General features: G+C 50.8%; 1 protein-coding gene across 4 annotated transcripts in view; it reads right to left on the reverse strand.

Annotated features, from left to right (window-relative positions):
- The window catches only part of NSD3 (nuclear receptor binding SET domain protein 3), a 38,058-nt gene extending 17,624 nt beyond the window's left edge, over window positions 1-20,434 (reverse strand). For 2 of the 4 annotated variants that reach the window (XM_084499187.1, XM_084499185.1), the window contains exons 1-12: window positions 20,099-20,434; window positions 14,355-15,082; window positions 11,212-11,280; window positions 10,545-10,704; window positions 9,960-10,114; window positions 8,685-9,188; window positions 7,773-7,899; window positions 4,481-4,581; window positions 1,996-2,041; window positions 1,317-1,447; window positions 629-757; window positions 84-210 (exon numbers count right to left, since the gene is read on the reverse strand). In XM_084499187.1, coding sequence (XP_084355313.1) covers window positions 84-210; window positions 629-757; window positions 1,317-1,447; window positions 1,996-2,041; window positions 4,481-4,581; window positions 7,773-7,899; window positions 8,685-9,188; window positions 9,960-10,114; window positions 10,545-10,704; window positions 11,212-11,280; window positions 14,355-15,038 — 2,233 coding nt within the window. In that variant the 5' untranslated portion in view covers window positions 15,039-15,082; window positions 20,099-20,434. The remainder of the gene's footprint in view (window positions 1-83; window positions 211-628; window positions 758-1,316; window positions 1,448-1,995; window positions 2,042-4,480; window positions 4,582-7,772; window positions 7,900-8,684; window positions 9,189-9,959; window positions 10,115-10,544; window positions 10,705-11,211; window positions 11,281-14,354; window positions 15,083-20,098) is intronic. The other 2 variants (XM_084499188.1, XM_084499186.1) reach the window with 2 other exon arrangements.
- Window positions 20,435-21,938: the final 1,504 nt, after the last annotated feature.

Genomic DNA, 21,938 nt, shown 5'->3' on the forward strand with positions numbered 1-21,938 from the left:
TCTCAGCTCGGCCTGACCATACTATGGCACCTCAGCAGAGCAGGAAATCCTTCCCCATTTCCTGGGCGTGCGAACACACTCACCATTTTTACACTCTGTGCAGAAAAACTTCTCCTCTGGCATCGCCTTCAGGCCCAGACACTCCATGTGAAAGACGCTGCAGCACTCGCCCTCGCAGGACACCAGAGACTCGCCAGAGCTTTCGCAGATCTTAAACAAGCAGACAGCCAGTCAGAGAACTACGGGTATCTGACGTACTGAAACACGACTGACTAAGAGATGTTGGAAGAACAGAAATGGGCTGAAAGCTCTTCAGAGCTACAGTACACCAGGAGAACTGCCCCATGTCCCACAGCAGACCTGACAAAACCTACGAGCTGGAGGCAACCCCAGCAGTTACTGTTAGCAGGTACAGGTTAGGTATCACACCTGAGCTTTCCAGCATGTAGCATAGCTTATGAATTATTTCCAGAGCACAGAGTCCTAAAAGCCTCGATACTCTGAGATGTCTAATTATGAGACATGAGGAAAACAAACCAGTCTGATATATCATAAATTTACAATCCCAAATTAACAGAAACTATCAATACGTCTTTAGCATTCATCTCTTCACAGTACCATCATTTACCTGACAAACAGTGTCTTTTTTATTTGTTCCAGTTCCTCTCCTGGATAAGCTAGAGTCTACCGACTGCACATCAGAAGCATCAGCATCGGCAGTCGCTGATGGGCTGTCTGAGCGTTTTCCAAAACTACCCTACAAAGAGGAAAAATCCAAGACACTCAAACAAGACACTTCCAAAGGACAATCACATTGTGAAAAAAATAATTACATCAATGCTGATTAAAAGATCATTCAATATGCCGAGAGATACAAACATCCTTGGAAGACGCTGGACTTCACTACAACGCTACAAGAACTGCTGCCTTACTGACATAACTTTTACCCGTACAAGCAAAAAAATAAAAGTTGTCAATTTTACTCTTTCCAGACACCTCTTAGTTGCACACCAAGCAGCATCCTCAAATTCCCAAGGAATCTAACAGCTTTTCAAAGGGCATAGTGAGTCACTGACCTAAACCAAGGTTTTGTCAAAGTATAAATATTTGTTTAAAAAAAAAAAAAAAAAAGTATCTTATTTACATCGATATAATGTGAGGGGTTAGAAATAAGATTACAAGTTATTTCTCAGACAATAAAAAATACAAGATTTGTAGGAAATACAGCATTCATGTATTTAGTAACAGACAACTGAGGAGTCTATTATACTCATCAATTAAAAACCAGGTATCTGTGAGCAACAACTTGCCTTTACCTGTAAATCATTAAGTCCTCTTGAGTCAGAGTCAGATGTATCTCTGTAAGCTGAGCTAGTCAGTTCTACATCAGTTGAGGCACGACTCCTCTTCTTTAATGGTTTACAAGAATCTGAAATCTCGCTGGCACCTTAACACAACATACTAAAATTAGTCTTCATGTACATTCTTTCTTTATTATTATTTTTTTTTTTTGCTTGAAATTAGTAAAGAAACAACAAAGATGAGACAGCCTGAAACTGGACCTTATTTGCTAGCCTTAATTTTCAGTTTGCAACTTACATATTTAATTCTCTATTAAAAGCTAATTTAGTAACTGAGAATAACCTCAGAAAGTCCTTCTGACAAATTCTGAATATGCTGACATAGCAGAGGAAACTACTAAATTGTCTATAACAGAGGATAAGCTGTTAGGAAATTTCCTCTTCATCGTCCCTATTTAAAATACGTCTGGTCAAAGATCCCATCTTCTATTTTACTTTGTACTTACAGCATACGAACAACACAGGCTATCCTTCCAACTAGCAGTGCAATAAACCCCAAAACAAAACCAAAAGAAAAGACACCTTCATCACCAGAAAGTTTCAAGACCTCTGTAGCTCACACAGAATGAAAACCATTGCCGATGCGTGCAGAGCCAGAAACTTTCAACAAGGTTTGCTTTGGCGTGCAACTCACCTTTCTGCAATCCTGTCTTCACTGCTGTCAGTGGAACCATTTCAACCTGTTTGAATAGGAAAATCCATAGTTAAAAACAGACGAATTTTTTCCCCTAGTATTAAAAAGAAAGCATTAACGTTTAAGTGATTAGCATCTCTGAACTCAGATGTAGTCTGTCATCCCCTTCTTAGCGCGAGCCTTCTTGCCGTGCTGGGATTTATCCTAGCTGCCTACGCTGGGTGCCACGGGACAGGGCAGCCACACGGTCACTAGCAAGGTCCTTCCCCATCGCTCCCTTTGGGCATGAAGATGACAGGAAAACTTTAGCCGTGTCCAGCAGGCAGGAGCGGGGTTCAGCTGGGCAGCCAACCCTGACGCCTTTGTGAAACCCCACACCTGTGAGAGCACAAGTTTACCTGAACAGGCATGACACTCAGGTTAGAGACACTCAATGCATCGCTATTTTAAGGCACATCCACCAAGCATGCACTCTCCAGCTCCTGGGAACACAGACTTTTTCTGTATAGAGTGCTGCAAGGCCGCGGGGATGGAGGCACGGGCTTCGCGCAGCGCGTTGCAGAGCTCTATACAGCTGGAAACTCAATGCCAGGACACACTTAAGCAGACAAGCTTACAGTCTTGCAAAAGCACTTCAAGTCCTCGATCCTACAGCAGAAGGGCAAGTTTAGGAACTGTTCTGCCAATGCACGTGTAAGGTGAGAATTTGGCGAATGGACACTAATTAGAGGAGAAAGTTGTTGCCTACGGTCCTGGTTTTAAGGTTAGGAATTACAAGTTACTTCTTTACGATGTGGTTACATATGCATGTAGAAACACATTTAGTAAATATTTAAGGATTATTCTCTAATTTTTTTAAAAAATATTTTATTTTGTTGTACAATAGGTAAAAACATACAATAGAAGGATTTGTATAGGATACATTTCGTAATACAAATATAAAATCTAAACAATCACTTTTATTTCTCCACTAGTCACTGTAACAGTAGCATTAACATTTTGTTTTTCCCATTAATTGTACTCGTTCCAGTTATAATTTTATACCAAGTTGTTGCAGACTAATTTGGGAATCAGTTGCAAGAAAACTTGACTTTGGGTAACAAATATTGTTGCATAATTGTAAGGAGTTAGTACGTTTTTCTTCTTTTAATATAACTTAATACATTCAAGGTTATGCGCATTACAGTGCATCTGTGTTTAATTTTCAGTCATATACTTTTCCTGAGAAAAGCACTTTGATGTTCATAGTCTTAGTTAGCTAGGTAATATAAGCAAGCAAAGCTAACTGGGATCCATGAAGTTCATATTGTTGGTTCTTATACCTTAGTTAATTTAAGAAGCATTTACAAACATAAAACAACTCATCTGAAAACATGGAGGCTGCAACGCCCCACGGCAAGAGGTTTAAGGGGCTATGTCAGGTAACTCACGCCCAACATTTAAGTTGCTTTCAAGTTTCTCGCTGAAACTTCCTAGAGCTAGAACATCCTTCGGCTGAATACAGATGTAAATGCTATGGCATCAAAGGAAAAACGTGAAAAAAAGCAACTGGGTCTACTTTCAACCTCTGAAATGAATGAAGTGCAAAACAAAGTGTAAAGGGCAAAGAATAAATTAGAATAAAAGAGATAAAAACAAAAATTTTCCCCTTCCCATATAAAATCTTTATCCTGACTGTCCCTTTTTAAAAACCCTCATTGAAAAAAGCTATCCTATGAAACATTGTGTACAAAATTCTCAGGTTTCAAGTGGAAAGGCCCTTGGAGAGTGAAAATTGACCACATAAGGAAAAGAACCAACAACTTTGACAAACTTGTTAAAAAGTGTACTCAGTTTTTAATATTAAAGTATGCCCATCCACTGAACTTTCCTACTCATTTCCACGTGGAATTCTTTTTTTTTTGTGTGTGTTTTAAAGCAACAACATTTGTCTCTCTGACATCCAGATTAAAGGAATGCCCTGTACACGTTAGATCTACTTAAGGAAAAGTAACGTATATCCCAGAAGACCTGTTTTGCTGATGTCTGCCAACAGAAAGTCTGACTATTCATCGTTAAGTTAAATCATTCTCAGAGTCCATTTTCAGAAGTGGTCAGATTAATCAGTCTAACTTCATTTGAAAAACAAAACCTCAATACAAACCAGCAGCTAAATCAAGAGCAAAAGGAAGGAACCTGGTGGCAATTCCATCAAATAGAAGTGACTGAAACAAAATCACTTTGCTCATAACAGAAATCTCATAGCAAACATGGCAGGTTCGTTAGGAGTCTTGCATCATTGAGTTCCCATTTTCCATAGCCTGACTGATACTGTGAAGATGCCAGTAGCAGAGTCACAGCAATGGTATTGACAAGGGGATTTCATGAAGGATAGTCCAAAACGAAACCCGATGGGGAAAAATGGAGAAAAATAAAAAGGCACCAATATAAGCCACAACATTTATGAATACAATATATTTTAACTCTCTACATGGAGGAAGCCAACCTGCTCCTTTTTGATCTTCTTCTTTGGCACAACTTCGGTGGATTTCTCAGACTCTGAGCGGGTTCGAATCGATCTTCTCTGTTGCTTCTTTTCTAAAGAACCTGAAGAAGGAAAAGGGTTTCTATTATATGGTTCCTTGTATTTCTGAGCTACAGAAAGATGTTCAACACCAAATCAACAGATAAAGTAACGAAACCAAGACTTTTTCCTCTTTTGAATGTTTTATTTTAAAATTCAGTTCCAAGCTGTTTGCCAACTGGTGCTATGGTTTGCAGAGAACGTGTTCTGAGTCCGTAGACAAAGGGAGCAGCTTCAGAAAGAGACACCAGTAAGAGCACAAAACAAAAAGCTGGAATCCAGTTTAAGGCAAATGGGTTTTCGTAACACACCTCTCAATCAGTCTTCGCTTTGGTTTATTTTTAACCAAACAGTCCATCTTTGGTGCTTATGGGGAGGTATCCACAATGAACTTCTTGAACTAGAACAAGCTAGAAAAAACCAAGACGCAAACCAGAGCTTCCCCGTTTTCACTCCCAGTGAAAAGCCAGTCCTGTGCCCCAGCTCTGCGGGGAGCATTGCTCTTCCTTCGCATCTCTGCCTACCACAAACATTGCAAGCAAGAGCCCCGCTATAACACGTGCCATCAGTATGAAATCTAAATGGACAACTGACGATTTGGAGAGGTGAAGAAAACAGAAAGCACAAACAGAAGCAGTGATTGCGATGCGTTATTATAATTAGAGTGAAAAACAAGTTTTAAAAAATATTACCATGGAAAAGAAACTCAGATTAATGATGATTATGTTATTTCAAGAGAGAAAGTATGAATTGCTGTTTAGGCCCTACTGAGAACCATGTCCTGAAGGCTCCACACCACGGGCGTGACCAGAAAGTTAATTTAATCAATAATGTATTTCCTCCCCACGCTGCCTTGCTGTACTAATGGAATTAAGATACCAGCCCTATGTCAGAGGAGAAACTCTCAAATCAGTGCATCTAACATGGGCTGAAAGCAGTTTCTTTGAACTTAACAGGCACTCAGGCACTTTCTTCCTCTTCCTGCTCTCCGAGGATCCAGTGCATCACCTCCACAATGCTCCTATCCCATCTTCACGAGTATTTTGATCCGGTTTCAGGACGGATTTCAGACCAGCAATCTACCTCCCTACTGGCCAGGCCAGGCCAATGCTGTTTCGGCTGATTGTGGGAACCAGAGGCACTACGAATTCTCACGGCTGTTGTCCTACGACCAGACTTCCAGTTACAGAATTCTTTTCCCAGCATTATGGACCTGTGTACATCTAGCTGCAGGTTGTTAATAAGGACTCCCAGAGTCATTCTGTAAAATACTTTACCGTAAAGGTATTCTGACGTTCCGGTGACCTTAAATTTGAAAAAAGGACTTCGCAGTTATGTTCCACGAGAGGGGATCAATAACTGTCTGGACTTTGGAAATGGCTTTGAAAGTGACTGTTTGGAGTGTGTACTGAAGTAAAGCTCATGCACTCTATAGGGTGTTACCAGGTGGAGTTTTACGTATCCACAAAACCTAAGAAAATGAGAAAAGAGAGGCTCAGAATTCTCACCCCCTACGTCTGAAGAGCCATGGTGAAGGTGAAGCCTTTAGTTCCCAGGTGAGAAAAACAAACGGATCACCTCTCCTGCTGCAAGGCAATTAAAGTAACAACTGCTTGAAAAAGCTGAAGTAACCATAGTGACTAAAATTGGAAAAAAGAACCACTGTCGACAACAGCAGAGGAAACCCCGCTTGCATCAGGAAACCCCACTCGCACCAGAACATCCGGACTGCTCAGCCTGCATTGTAAAGTCCCTAAATAGTCCAGAAAGTAGCGTATAAGAAAGCCTACCTAAAAGCTCTACAAGTGCAGAAACTGAAGCAAGTTTGCAGAGGAGAGTGTTCCCACCCATGGTGACTGAGGTTTTTGACTTGGAGTCTCATTTATTTTATGTCCAGAAAGGGAGAAATAACCAAACAGTTAAAGCAGAAGTGGCACTTAGTAACTTTATAAGATTTTCTCAAGAAAAGATGTTGCGGTTTGGGGTTTTTTTTGGCATGCTAACTGTAATGAGCCTTCCATTTTTATTTTTTTTTTCTTCCATACCAGGAGCATTTGCTCATCCTGCTATGAGAGAAAATCAGTGTTGTGTTCTCCAACCTAAAAATTACTTCTGCATGCTCAATGTAAAATGAAGTACTTATGTTCAAGGCTATCCCAAGGACACAGCACATCAACAAACACACAGCGGTTAATGATTTTTACATGGACTGTAGAAAATCTGTGGTTGAGATATAGAAGTCCCTACAGTGACAGGAAGAACGTGAAAATCTCTTGGTTTAGGATGACTCAAAACTGCCTCTTTTCAGGAACCTCCATCCTTTCCCCAGAGGGGTACGTCTCCTTCTGGGGATGCTGAGAGAACACACTGCAGAAGGAATTTTCTGCTGGTGGGGAGGTCAATCCATATGGAGGAATGCCCATTAGCTATTTATCAGAACCAAAACATGAAAAAAGCATTGGTTTTCTATTCCAAGTCTAGAAAGCACTCAATCTGTTGTCCTTTCTCATTCTTCCCCACTACTGTACTACAAACTAAACTTCAGATAGTTTATTCCAGGCTTTCCCTTCTCAGCCTCAAGCTCCGTTATTTGCTTCAGTGGTTCTCCCTCAGACAGTACTGCAAAACTCCGTGTTTTCTGATAGGGCCCCTAGAACAACTGCAGAATCAAGCATTACATCATGTTGTTGATAGAGTGATCGGAAGCAGTTAAAAAGAAGAAGAATCACTGCCCTCTACAAAGGTCATACCAGAATTCATCGGCAAAGTTTGGACACGCACCCACCGCGGTTCAGATCCATGCCTCACTCATCCCACTTCCAGATTCTCTTCCTTTGATCTCAGTCATCATACTTTACATTTGGTGCCAAAAGCCATTACAGTACCCTGCTAACACACGTCCGCTGCGTTATCTTCTAAAACAACTTGCCATCTGCTCTCCACAAGGCACCCCTCCTTCTAATAAGACGGCTTGGATCCTGCCAGTTGCAGACGCTCAAAGTTCAGAGGCCAAAGCAGCTAAATGCCATCACAAAGACACCCCGTGTTTCTCAAACACCTGGGCTCAGCACGTGCTTATCAGCCAGGTTTGGTACAGCTGCTACGTAAACACAAACGTCCATAATCCCTTTATTCCTAATGAGAAAATGCCAGTTTGCTATCTGAGTTTAAATGCTAGGTTGTTACAGTGCAGACCCCCGGCAATTTTGCCTACCTGTTGACCCAGGAGTTGTTTCAGGAGAGGACGCATTTTGCACTGTTGCTTTTTCATTTCTCTGATTTGATGAAGAATTAAGTTTTTCTTGTCCTTTGACGCTTATTTCTGTTTTGTTACCAACTCCCTTTAAAAAGAAGAAAAAAGATTGTGTTAGCCTATATCTGTGTCATTGCTAACACCCGTACTAATCTACCACTCAGTCCCAGAACAGAAACCTTCAATACAACACACACACATCATGAGCTGTACTACAGAGCTGCTTCTTTGCAGAACTTTCCATCCCTCTCCATCTCCCCTTATATACAAGGAAAAAAAAAAATATTCCAGTGACTTTTCTAAACATTACCTTCTCTCTAATGCTTAGGATGAAATAAATACTCTCCAGGTAGAGAGGCAGAAGGAGGAGGCAGAGAAATAGTCCTAAACCTTTTCCTTACACTGACTCTGAGAAGCTGCTGTGCACCTGAAGGAAGCTGGGAGGCAGAACTCATTTTAGAAGTCTTACGCAAAACGTAGTTATTTTTCAAAATATTATTAACAGTTTTGTCACCTTATCTGTTTCCCACAAATAAACTGCTTTTAAGATTTTCAGAGAATTGCTCCATTATTTTAACTAGTAAGCTGGAATTAAACAACTTTAGTATTTCAAACACGTTATTAGCAAAAGTGTGACCATCTGTAGGGAGCTCCTTGGCCAACAGTCAAAGTAGTTACTACCAGAGACTTTGGGATGCCCTGAAATTAGAGGTTTAACACAACAGAAGATTGTTATCGTAGCCTGGCTTTTGTTAGATCTCTCCACTGAAAGAAACACGTAGTGTAACGTACAGTGGACACAAGTTTAAGCTCCACAGCCAGTCAGGCTTGGGGTAACGATGAGCAGGAGCCGTCACTCCACAAGGCACATACCTTAGTAGAATAAACAAATTGATCGATGAGCTTTCCGTCCCCAGCAGCATTCTGAAGAGCAAAAACCTGTTCAATTTTAACAACTGGAGACATGTTACATTTCTGAAGATCCAGGTTGTGCATGGTTATTGAAGCTGGTAAGGATTTTCTAGCTGCAGCGGTTTTCCATGCGATTTTCACAGGAGGTGGCTCCTCCTCTTCCACGCTCGACTGCCTCCGTTGGCTTTGTCTTCGCAACTCCGCACTGGAAGGCGACGCTGCTACCACGTTGGCGTGCTCTGCCTGGGTGTTCAGTGCTGGCTTTGGACGTCGGTTCTTCTTGGTCTCTGACTTAGAAGCAGCAGTCTTTTTGCCTTTTGACAAAACCTCCTCTGGCTCTTTGTCTATATAAATGAAGGTGTATTGTTCTATCCTTTCTTCCCGAGTCATTTTCAACGCTTTCTCAGCATGGGCAATACCAATATCCCACTGAGCTCGCTCTCTTTGCGGCCTTGGTTTGCGGATCTTAAGGAACAAAGACAAGCAGCTAATTACACTGAAGAATCCCGAGGCTCTTCAAATCTCTCAGGCAGCAAATTTACGGTTACTCTCCATTTACAGTGTATTTTTGAAAGGTAGACTGAGAATTCCCCCACTCGGAGCACAAGCAGACACTCTAGCTAGATTGTACCACCACTACCATTAAAAGTGTCTGCCCTAAATTACAAATTCACTGGAGACGAGCAGGCAGTAATCACGCCCACGATTCTGCTATGGGATACAGAATGAAACCTGATTTACCTTCTTCCAAATTCTCCATGTTTTTCCATAAACATCCTTTCCTTTCCACATCAATATTCTGATTAGCATAAATATTGACTCAAGTAATCCATCTACACAGAAAATAATTGCTGTAACTAACACTTCCTTTCAAATACAGCAATGCAGAAGGACATATGCACTAGTAGCAGGGGCTGAAGAGTCTCCTTTAAAATATGTATTTGCCACAGAACTGGTTAACAGTGAATGCACAGATGTTTTTATTTAATTTTCTGACAGAGATGTAAAATCATCTCCAAAGCCCAGGATGACAACTGCCACGATGAGCAGACAAAGTTAAGCTACCAGAATTTTACCAACATTTTTCAGGAGGAACATGGAAACATTTTAGGTATCTTGGTGAGCGCAGACAACCCTTCACGCAGTAAGGCACTGCCGTGTCTCACAGCTGCACCCATGAGTTTCACTTTCACAGGCACTGTAAATGCTCTTCTACACAGTTTGTGTTCACCGTACCTTCTGCTTCTCAGAGTGGTTGCTGGCTTGCTTAGCAGCCTCTGCCAATAACTGCTCGTACTGTTTGTGTCCTTTGTACTCTCGAACCCTCTTCTCGTGCACCCACGCCCGCTCCGGCTGGTTGCTAAAAAACTGAACATGGTATTCACGGGCACCTGAAATTGAGAAATTCTAGTCAGCAGTTTTGTTAACGCCACCTCTTGCGATCAGCTTACGCTCTCCTACCCCACAACGCTCTGCTGCTGCGGTCGGAAATACCTCGCTGAGCTCAGAACTACGACAGGCCCAGATTCAGGGCAGGGTAAGACGGGAAGCTGAGTGCACCCTGCCCACCCCGAGTGCTCTCACCCTCACGAGCGTCTTCTCCTAACACACTGCCTTGGGAGACGTGCACCAGCAGGGGTTGCACAGGCTCGTTTGCAGAGGTAACTTAAAAAGCACTGGTTTTGTGCACTGCAGCAGTCGTTCAGCTCAGAATACAACTGAGCAGAATCCATCCCACGAGGGGAGCTCACAGATGCGATTTTGCATAAAGGAACAAGTACAGACACCTGAGGTGTTCTAGCAGTCAGCCTCCTCCCTTACCTCTTGTGTTAATTTTGGTATGAACATCAAGCTGGGGGTCACATGAAACCATGCAAGGCCACCACGGGTACGTCCCCACCTTGGACCAAACCAGATCGCCAACCTGAAACTTGACGTCATGGGCGCCTTGTGTTGGAAGAGAAGGCAAGAACTGCTGGACCTACAAAGAACAAGGCAAGCTTAGCAGCCACGGGAGACAACTCCATGCACTTGCAGATACACACACGCCGTCGCAGGGATTTGTTATTTTTCTCTTGGGTATCACTGGGGTTTGGTCATCTAACGTGGGACAGACATTGCTGAACAACGTGGCACGAAGGGCTTGCACACAGCTAGGGTTTACACACATAGCCACCAACAAACCAAACCACAACAGCCCGCCACAAAAAAAAAAAAAAAAACAACAACCTAAAAAATAAACCAAAACAAAAAAGAACAAACAAAAAATAAAAATTTAAAAAGTTTCTACTTTGTAAGTTGATTATGAATGTTGTAGACTCAAATAATACATACAGTGTGAGAGACGGTTTGACACAGCAGTGATTACCGAGCATTTCAGAAAATGGCCACTGATTTATCTGACAAATTAAGGTACCCATATCGTAACTGGAACACAAACAGTAACACAAGGGAAGTTCAGAAGGCGTCAATCAGTAGGTGTACTAACCGGGGCTTCCTCCAACAGTGCATCTTCTCTTGGTCTGTCTGCTAGCATGCTAAGCCTCTCATTTGGTCTCTAGGACATGGGTAAGAATGAGGAGGAAAAAAGGAAAATAAACACAAACAAGATAAGGGGGCAGTAAAACCAAAGAAAGCATAGCAATGAAACCAAACAGGAAAAATAAACAGCAAAGAGAAAAGCAACCATGAACCCAGGAAACAAGTGTGAGGATTCCTTATTCCCAGCTCAAAACAAAAGCAGCATCGCAGCCAAACGCCTCTTCCCCTCTCCGCTGGTTCCGTTCCCGTCACACCTCCACAGAGCAGCGCTCTGCTGCAGCAGGTGACAGCAAACACTCAGGGGCATCAACCAGCTGCCATCCCACCCAAAGGAACGTACCGGCTCCAAGCAGGGAAGGACAGACGGAGGAGATCCACAGGAACACGGTGAGCCTCACCGCGTACCCGGGACTTGCAAAAAGTGCTTTAAAAACTGGTATTAAAGATTCAATACAGAAACTGAAAGATCTGTGTTGGACTGCAGGGAGTTGATGAGTGTTTGGGGGATCAGAGAACAGCAACAAAAGACCTGTGAGGGTGTTTCCAAGGCAGGCTGAGCAGCCCATGCCCTCTGTCCCATGGAGGATTGCTGCAGGGGCTTGGCAGAAGGGCGCTGGGACAAGCCCCGAGGTAAGAGGCGGGCTGCCAGCACCCAACGGGACACAGAGCAGGCAGCAGAGATGTCGGGAGCCAAAGGGCTCAGGGAAAAGCAGGAAGAGCAGCCAGAGTCATGCAGTGGGGAACTAGCAGTGCTGCTAACCCAAATTACACCCAGCTCGTGTAAAGCCAAGGCCCCAGCTGGCCACTCAGAGCCCACAAAACAATCATTAAGAACAAGCACGTTGGATTTGCTGGGCAGAAATCACTCCTGCCCAGCCCAGCAGAGCACAGCGCTGACTTCTGCCCTCCTTTCCCCTCCGTGAGCTCGTGGAAACCTCGGCTCTGGCAGAAGCTCTGTGCTGGCTGCACAGGAAGCCTGCACGACGCGCTGCTGGCTTCCGCTGCCCGCAGAGCGCAGCCCAGGAGCAGAACAACTTCTTAGAACAAATCCTCACGGCGTAAAGTTCAGCGGTGTTTGCATAACATTTTCCTTTCCAATCAGCGTTCCCTGCGCAAAGGCTCTGCCACAATCAGGGCTTGGCACTGAGATTGCAGCACCAGGAGGAGGAAGCCACCGCGCAGCACCCTGCCTTCAGGTAACTGCTGAGCCCGAAAGCACGGGGCAGCGAAAGCTCCAGCAGGAGCCCTGGCTGTAAACTAAAATCAGCATGGTAGGGACAAGTCTCACTCCATCGATACCAAAAGGATCGTGCAGGTATACACCAGGAATGTGGATGAAGATTAAAAAAATAAAGCAGCGCTGTGATCCCTGTGGCTGTCCGAAAGCCGGGTGAGGGATGTGGGAGCAGCCTTGAGGAAGGCAAACAGAAGCTGCCAGGTGGACAAAGGCAAGGCTTGGATTTCTGTGAGCCCGGGCTGACACGTGCAGCACACGGCTGGGAGCTGGGAATTTTAGAGAGGCAAAGGTTTGGTTCGGTCTGGGGAAGTCAGCACAGCAACAAGACCGAAGATGACGTCCTGGTCACGTCCTCTGCGCCAGCCCCGCTTGTAGAATACGAGAGCAGCAGCCAAAGGGACGGGCACTGCTGGAGCTGTGAGAGCCCGGCCCTGGTAAGAGGTAGAGCAGGGCAGAGCTGACAGCCTGCCGTGGGGGCAGCCCTGGAGAAGAGGGCAGAAAGCCGGGCTAACAGCCTGCCCCCTCACCTCCGAACGCACTGCATTCACTGAGGTTTATGGCAAAGTTTGGGACATCGCAGCAGCAAAGCCCTCAGCACCACCGCCACATCAGGGAGGGCACAGACACAGCCCCGGAGGCCTTGCTTGCATTGCACCTGGACAGCCCATTTTATTTGTTTATTTTTATTTAATTATTTTAAAGTCTCACTGAACTTCGCCAGGCTCAAATAAAGCAGAAGCTCGGGGTCCTGCTGCAGCACTGAGCTGACCCCTGGGGGAACTCTGCCCACCGGATTAGCGGCTCTAAGACCTGTAAATATTCCTGGTAAGAGAGGGGCCAAATCTTCCATTCAAATAAACACTTTTAAAAGTAAATAATGATAAATCAAGCTTATGAACCTGCTACACCAGATCGGAGCCCTGATCTAGAGTGCAGGATCTTCTCTCAAGCCCACCAAAAGCAGCCGGTATTGCCAGCCTGGGACATGGAGAGACGGGCGTCATGGAGCGAGCAGGAATGGGCAAGAGGAAAGGAAGCAGAAGCAATGGGGTAGCCCAAGGGCCTGAGAAAAAGAAAAAGGCCAAGAGGACCAAAGAGCAGCAGCCCATGCCTCTGCCTCCTGGAATGTAAGCTGGAACACCCCCGCACAGCCCTGTTACGAGGCACGGCGATGTCCATCGGCACCAGCAGTTCTGAGGGTCTGCTGGGCCAGCTGCTATTTTGGATTTGCCTGGAGCACTGCTTTCTACCAGCTCCTGCATGCACCACATCAAAAGCTCTGGCTTTTAGTACAACATCACAACATTCACACATCCACCAAGACCTCACGGCCGTGGCCAACACCAGTCGCACACCAAGCACGTTCAGACACCGCACAGACCCAGGGACGGCGCTCTGGGTGGATCTGTGCTTTGGAGAAGCAGCCGATCGTTTCCTCTGGGAAATCAGACTGCTCCTATGACATTTGGGAGCTGTGGTGATGAACGCCCCAGGTAACCTGCATCTCCCCAGAACAGCCCAGCTGTGCTTCGAGAGGCAGCTTCAGGAACTGCGAGAGCTCCAACCTCCAACACTGCCCACAGCGCAGCCAACTCTGAGCATGCTAAAGTGCTAATATTAAAAGCATTAAATCAACTTTTCTGATGCTTATTTTTCATTCGCAGGCTTCTCACCACAGCTCTGTTGCTCTACAAACACATTCCCAGCAACCCAATACAGAGCACCTGACAGCAGGCACGGCCTCGGGGCTCTCGGTGCGCGCACACCTAGGAGCAAGGGAACGCACGGCTCGAGGCGCACGCTGCAGCACCAGCAGCGGGCACACGGACGGCTGACACCCTTTTTCCACTTACATTTTGCTCCTCTGGTTCTAGTTTGGGAATTTTGTGCGACTTGCGCTCTTCCGAGCGGGAAGAGTCGTGCTTGCTACTTTTTTTCCTTTTCTCTTTCCTCCCCTCGTGTTTCGCCTTGGCGTACTCGCTCGCTTGTACTTCATTTAAAAGGTCCCCGCAAAGGGAGGACTCGAACAATTCCCTGCCGTTCTGGATAGTTTTGGTTATTTTCAGTTTGATCTCTGGCGAGCCAGTCTTCTTTGGGATCCCCGTTTGCGAACCTGAAGGCGGCGGCGGCGGAGGAGGAGGCGGCTGGGGAGGGGGAGCTTTGTCCAGGACTTCGTGCGGCCTCGCGCTGGAGTTTTCCATTTGGTAGTACTCTGCGGGGCCAAAGTTCCTGACGGCGCCGAAGCCGTTGGCCGAGCCATTGGGGTACTGGCCGTACGCCTGGTACTTGGCCGGGGGCTCGTAGCCGCCGCCGGCGGGGGGGAAGCCGTTGGTGAGGGGCGGGAGCTCCTCGGGCGCGGGGTACTGGAAGCCCGGCTGCAGGGCGCTGTCGTACGGCGCGGGGCCGGCGTCTTCCGCGGCGTCGCTGCCGGCATCAAAGGCGTCCTCCTGGCGGACGTTGGCGGAGTCGATGAGCTGAGGTGGCTGCTGGATTGTGTTTCCCATGATCCCTTGCATGAAAGAGAACGAGAAATCCATTGTTCTGCTCCGGCATCCTCAGCTCTCCCTTCTTCTCACAGGGCCTGCGGGCACAGGGGCAGAGGGAGGCAGCGTTACAGGAGCAGCCCCGGCACCGAGCACGGCCACCCCCGGGCTCCCCCCGCCCCCCAGGAGGGAGCAGCTCCTGCAGCCGAGGGCTGGCGCTGCCCCAAAAGGGCCCTCGCACGGCTCTGCAGGGCAGCGTGCTCCCCGTGTCCCCCTCCCGCTTCTCCGGGACAGCTGAAGAAGTGGCACAAGCACCTAGAGGTGCTTCGGAGCTCTGAGGCTGGCTGTTGGGAGGTCAGAACAGTGGTGCCCAAATGCAAACCACACCACGGAGCCCTCCTTGTGTGCCGCTGGGACGCGTGGCTGTGCCACAGGGCAGGGGGAGGAGGCCCTCAGCTCGCCCCACCGCACAGAACACCCCGTGCTGCCCCCACACCACGGTCCCTGCAGGCTGAACACGCCAGGGGAGGCACAGAGAGCACCCAAAGGACACAGAAACAATTTCTCGTCCTCCCTGCCAGACTTCGGGGCCAGGGAGGAGCCCTTGGATGGCACAGACCCACGGCAGGGCCCCTGCTCAGCACCTGAAGCAACCAGCACCCAGCTCGGCTGCTGGCAGAGCTCGGGGGGGGCTCCCCCATCCCTCCCCTCACCAAAAGCAGAGCCGAGCCTGCCCCGTTTGGCTCCGGGCGGGCAGAGGGGAGGGCTGCCCCCTCGCTTCCCCTGCTTATTTTACCACCGAGCACCCAGAGCTTAAATAAAGGCTGATCACAATCCAAGGGGGAGCAGCCCCGGCACAAAGGATCCCAAACCCGTGCTTGGTCACGGAGGTGTCACAGGGGGGGGAGACGCCGCTCGCCTTCCATTTGCCAGCTCTATTCAAACACCAGAGTCAGACTAAACCACAGTCAGACTTCCAAAACTCAGAGGCTCAGGAGGAGCTTCTCACCTTCATTATTATTATTAATAAAGCCCTCCCCTAACCAACCCCGATGTTCAGCACAGAGAATGGTGACCCGAGCACAGGTCCGAACACCAGCGTGCAAGGTCAGCTCAGCCCTTCCAAAGCAAACACCGCCCCGGGTTATTTATTCTGCTCGCTGCGGGCACGCAGCAGGGTGGCTGTGCCCTTTCGGCCAGCGTTTGGTGTGACACCAACACCTCCCGCTGTCACAGCAGGAGCCCCCACAGCCCCGTCCCCCACCTCTGGGCTTTCAGGTGAGGTTTTGTCTCCAGCACCGCCCTCCTCAGGGACTGCCAGGAGAAACTGAGTCACAGCAGCAACGAGACCCTGGCCAGCATTGTGGTACGTGCTTTGCCAGCTCCATCCTGGGGTTATATTCACGTTGTACTCATCCCCACTGCCCGGTGCCATCAGCCGGGGCACATCCAGCACCATAATTAAGGAAATTTGGGGAGCGACCTAAGAGCACGCGGCCGTGCAGCAGGACCTGCCAGCTGCAGCAACTTCAAATCCTGGGGCAGTGAAACCACGGCAGCTCCCAGCCACAAAACCCCCAGTGAAGCGTTGCTGCTGGTGGCAGGGGTGGCACACACAGCGAGAGCACTGCCTTATCGAGGTCACAGCACCCCACAGCTCCCCACATCACCCCACAGCACCCCACAGCTCCCCACGGCCCCCGCCCATTCCAGGAAGAGGAAGAGGAACTGCCTGTGCTAGCTGCAAATTAATTGCTGCTTTGCATCTGCCAAAGCGAGGAGCACACAGATTTCTCCCACTGGTAGGGAATTTCACCCCAGGCTGTTGTTATTTGTTACTAAAAACAGAACCAATCCATGGGGCTCCTCTGCAGCGCTCCAGAGGAGCCTCAGCAGCCCCACGCGTCCCGCAGGGCTCACCCACCGGGCAGGGACACAGCAGCACCAGGGGGATAAGTGTTGGAGTTACCCAGCTCAGCACTTTGGGTTTGAAATAGGAATTTCTCCTCTTCCTTTACCCAGTGCTCTGACAGCTGCCCAGCCGTTTAGCTCAGCACCAGCCCCACGTAACGCAGCTCACCCCAAATGTTGGTGGGGATATCCCAGAGGCACAGCACGCAACAACCCCTGGGAGAGCTCAGCCCTGCAGAGCAGGCAGCCGCACAGCACCCCGCGCTGCGTTAGGAGCAGGGCTTTGCTCGTGGCACACGCCGTGTGAGCAATTCTGCTTTGTGCTGTCCCTGCCTTGCTTGGGGGAGCAGCGGCCGCTCCCTGCTCAGCCCCCGGCACCGCCCGAGCGCTATCGGGGACAGCCAGGGGCAGGGCAGGGCAGGGGCTGCTCCTCCTCAGCTCTCGGAGCAAGTCCCGAGCTGGAGCAGGCCCTGTGTTAGCAGCCTGCTTTATTTCCTGACGTGGACACACGTGTGGGTTAGCAAACTTCGAATTGCTATTGGGACTGGACCGAGAGCTGGCAGCTGAACACAAATCCAGTGGTTTTTTAAAGCAATTCCCTCCCCGAGCTCACCTGAACAGAGCAGAGCTCGGGGCCAGCCCCCACTTCACAGCCGGGCACTGCCACAGCTGCTGCCTCCCTGCGGGCTGCTCTCAGCGCCTCCACACGCTGTGGCTGCTCCCCTCCTGCAGAGCTTCTCCTGGCCTGCTGCGATCCACGCACCCATCTCTCGCTCTCCCCCTTCCCCAAACCCAACCACTCTGCTCCCGTGGGAGCTGTGAGCGGTGCCGAAGCCGCTGACACAGCACCAGGAGGGATCCTGAGCACACGGGACCCTCAGAACAGAAACCCAGCGCTGCTCTGTGACAGCCTCCCGGGTCCCAGCACAAGGAACAGGCCCCTGAGCACCGAGGGCAGGCTCCAGCCCCAAAAGCAGAGGTGGAAGCAGCGTGCAGCGCCCTGTGCTGCGCCCCCAGCACCACTCCTCTCCCTCCAACCCCGCTGAACGACAGCCTCAGACCCTGCAGGGAGCCCTCAGCTTCCAGACAGGACCCGCACCGGGCACTGCACCGCTGGGACACCGCAACTCACCCCACAGGCAGAGGTAGTGCATGCAATTTCATTAGTTCAAGCACAGGAAATGATTCCAAGTCATTTAGGCACGAAACTGGTACTTTTTAGCAATGCTGGGAGCAACGGGGAACCAGAGAGACCTTCAGGACCCCAGCTGAACTTCCGACTCAGAGAAAAAGGAGCCTGCTCCCTAGCACTGCGGGCAGGGCCCTGCCTGGAGGAGAACCAGGACCCGTCAGTGCTAAGGACTTTTGTTTGGTTTTGGTTTTGTTTGCAAAAACTTTTTGTTTTTGTTTGCAAACACAGCCCCGTGCTTCGTGCTGTGGCCAGGAGTCACAGCTCGAGGCATCGGGGGAAGAGGCAACTGGGATAAACTGGGAGGAACAAGTTCTGCTGGGGGCAGGACCCGGCTGGCCCTGAGCACAGGTACCAGCCGCTGCTAAAACCAGCACAGCACACCGATATTTTACACCCAGCGCCCATAAAACCTCCTGGAATTATTTTACCCATTCTCACTGCCTGCTGCCAGCCACCACGTGCGTGACCTACGATGGCCCAGCACTTGTTGGGCTGGAGGCGTTTGACAGAGACGCAGGGAGCAGAACCTGCCCCGCTGGGCTCCTGCTCCCAGCACAGCTCCCCTGCACGCAGACCTGCCTCAGAGCGGGTCGCAGATTGCTCGTGTCCTGCCCCCAGCCCTCAGCGAGCCCTGAGCCTCGCAGCAGCCGCCCCCAGCCCTCCAAACCCATGGGTCTGGCCCAGGCAGGCTGGGCTGGTTCCGAGCTGCCGCGCTTGGTTTCCCTCCCGGCTCCACTCTGCCCTTCAGACCCTTGAGGCTGCCCAGCTCAGCGCTCCTGGCAGCTGCAGCCGGTGTCCTGCTGCAGCTCAGCACCGACACCTGACAGAAAACTCCTCACTAGACCCTATGGTGCCCGTGCTTTTTCTACAGCCGCATCAAAACCAGCTGGGGAGCCACCTCCCAGGGCACTACAGCCCCTGCGCTGTGAGAAATAACTCAGCAAGAGACAGGAGTACAGCGACCACCTGTAGGTACTGCTGCGTTGGGCATTCACGGGCTGCTCTGTCTCGTTTTGTCCTGGATACCTGTACAAAACCCCACAGTATTTCCACTTCCACACCCTGGGCCCGTGCCCAGTTTCCAGCCGGGCGCAGACTCGTCAGCAACTACAAATTGCAGCCTGTGGATTCGGACTGACTTCACCTGGCCCGAGCAGCCTCCTCCAGCAGGCACCGCAGGTGAATCAGAGGCCTCCTGACAAACTTTGCTCAATGTTTAGAGCTCGCGGTGAGGCTGGTCACCTCCCCGGGTACCTTCCTACAGGCTCTGAGCGCCAGGAGAAACAGCCCCGTCTGCCAGAGGGTTCTGACACGGCCACTGATACCGAGCTCCCCGCGGGGGAATGGAAGGAGCCACCTCATACAGACACTGTGCGTTTAGAAACAGAAGGGGTAACAGGAGTGTGGGGCACCCGCTTGTTCTGAAGAGCCTCAGAACTCAAGTGAGGGACAAGGAATAAATCCTCTGGCTCTCTGGGGAGGCTCAGAGCCCAATATCCACACAAAACCAGGAGTCAGAGCTTTGGCAGCACCGAGCACTGTGTGAATCACAACCTGCTCACACGCACGGAGGCCGGGCTAACAGCCCCACGGCCCCACAGCCCCTGCACCACCGAAAATCACCCAAAGGCTGCGAGAAAACACCACAGAGCCTCTGAGCCGCTCGTGCTGCGGCTGGGGCAGGCTCCGAGCAGCTCCCCGGGGCTCCCAGCTCCCCCAACAGCCCCGGGAGCCCCCAGGCCGCGGCTGAGCCTCCCCTCAGCGACCCGCAGCCGCCTCCAGGCCGTGCTCCGAGCCCCGGACGGGGACCGGGACACACGGACACGGCCCCGAGGCACCGGGGCACGGAGCGGCGCCGCGGGCAGGCTCCGGTCGCGGCCCAGCGGCCCTGAAGCCGCGCTCGGGGCCTGTCCGAGCCGTGCCGGGCCTGCCCCGGCCGCTCCGCTCCGTGCCCGCCGCGAACATGGCGCCGCCGCCCCCCGGTGCCCGCCCGCGCCGCTCCCGCCCTCACCTTCCGTCAGTTCCATTCTAACCGCCCCCGCCGAGCCCCGAGGAGACAAAGGCCGGCGGCGGGGGCGGCGGGGCCCGGCCCGGCCCGTCCCGTCCCGTCAGGCCGCCGCCCGTTGCCCGCAGGCCGCAGCCCGGGCCTCGAGTTCCGCGCCCCCGCCGCCGCCGCCGCCGCCGCTGCCGCCGCCGCCGGGCCCCGCCCCGGGAGGGCTGCGCGGCCGCGGGGAGGCGCCGGGCGGGCGGCGGGGTGAGGCGGGCGGGGGGTGAGGCGCTGCGCTGCGCTGCGGGGCCGCCCCGGGCCCGCCCCGCGCCGCTCCGAGCCCCCGGCCCCGGCCCCGGCCCCGCTCCCGCGCCGCCGCCTCCGCCCCCCGCCGCTCCCCCGCCGCTCTGAGCCGCGCCTGCGCGCGACGCCGCCTCCCATTGGCTGCGCCGGAGGGGGCTCGCCGCGGGGCATGCTGGGGGATGTAGTTCTGGGGGAACTACCAGCGTGGAGCTGGCCCCAAAGCCTTCCCCTTCCCCTTCCCCTTCCCCTTCCCCTTCCCCTTCCCCTTCCCCTTTTTTTCTGTTCCTCTCCCTGCTGCCCATTTGCAGCCCCAATGTTCTCGTGGCTGCGGGGTAGGAGCACAGCTGCTGCTTCCCGCCAACTCCTCCTGACAGCAATTCTCATTCCTCCTCCATTTTTCTCCTCAGTTTTTTCCCCTGTTCAGCTTTCTTGCACGCCACTTTTGCCTGTTCCCAACAGTTTTTATGTCAAATGGCCGCTTGGTTGGGAAGCTGCCCCCAGAGCTAATGCTGAATCCACGCCAGGGAGGCTTCACAGCAGCACCTTGACCCTCCTCAGCCCCCGAGGGAGGCTGGACAACCCGTGCAGTGCCCAGCATGAAACACAGAATGAGTTCTCTGCTCCCCGAGATGGGTAAAGGAAACATTTGGCCTTTGAGAAGTACCCGGCTTCTCGCGGAAAAAGGGTTTGGTGTAAAGGAAAGTTTTAACTCATTAAGATCGAGGTGAAAGCGAAAGTTAGCGGGCAGAGGTTACTGCCGGCCCTGGCACGAGGCGTTTATCAGAAAACACCGAGCGCTGAGCTGTGGCTTCAGCACACGGCTCCTTCACTAACGCTGTGTGCAGGGACCGGGAGAAGGAAGTAAACAGCCCCCAGGGGAACACGCACACACACATAATCAGCGCCCCTTATCAGTTCACCAATTCACCCACTTTTCATTTCCTATTCCGTTACTTCCTCAAACAAAAACCTCTCCGAAGGAAAGAAATCCCATTGGAGCAGAACGGACGTTAGCAGCATAAAGCACTCGAGCACCAAGCCGTCCTGTTGCACAGCCCGCATTGACAACGCAGAAATGTTTTTGACCGTAAAAACCGATCTGGATGAGCGGCGGGGAGTTTTTTTTCCCAGAACTTAAGGGCTTGGAGACCAGCCCCGATGGGAAATGCAGCGAGAGACCTCTGGCGGCCGGCCTCGGGAGCTGTCTGCCTCGCTTCTCACCCGTTTCCCAATTCCTTGTTTGTTTGTTTGTTTGTTTATTAACGTCGTTCAGCAGACCGAGCACCCACCAGACACCCTTCCCTGTCGCCTTGTGACAGGCGGGCACCTCGCGGGACCTCCGAGGCTGAGCAGGGGTTGTTCCGTGCAGGGCTCCAGCTCGACTGCAGGGCGGCTGCTGCGTGCAAAAGGGCCTAATGGGGCAAACAGGGCCTGGACGGGGCCTAACGGGGTCTAACTGGGCCTGAATGGGGCTTAACGGGGCGAACGGGGCCTGGACGAGGCCTAACTGGGCCTGAATGGGGCCTAGTGGGGCCCAACAAGGCCTCAATGGGGCCTAATG

The sequence above is a fragment of the Aythya ferina genome (assembly GCF_964211825.1).
Source record: "Aythya ferina genome assembly, chromosome: 27".
Lineage (NCBI taxonomy): Eukaryota > Metazoa > Chordata > Aves > Anseriformes > Anatidae > Aythya > Aythya ferina.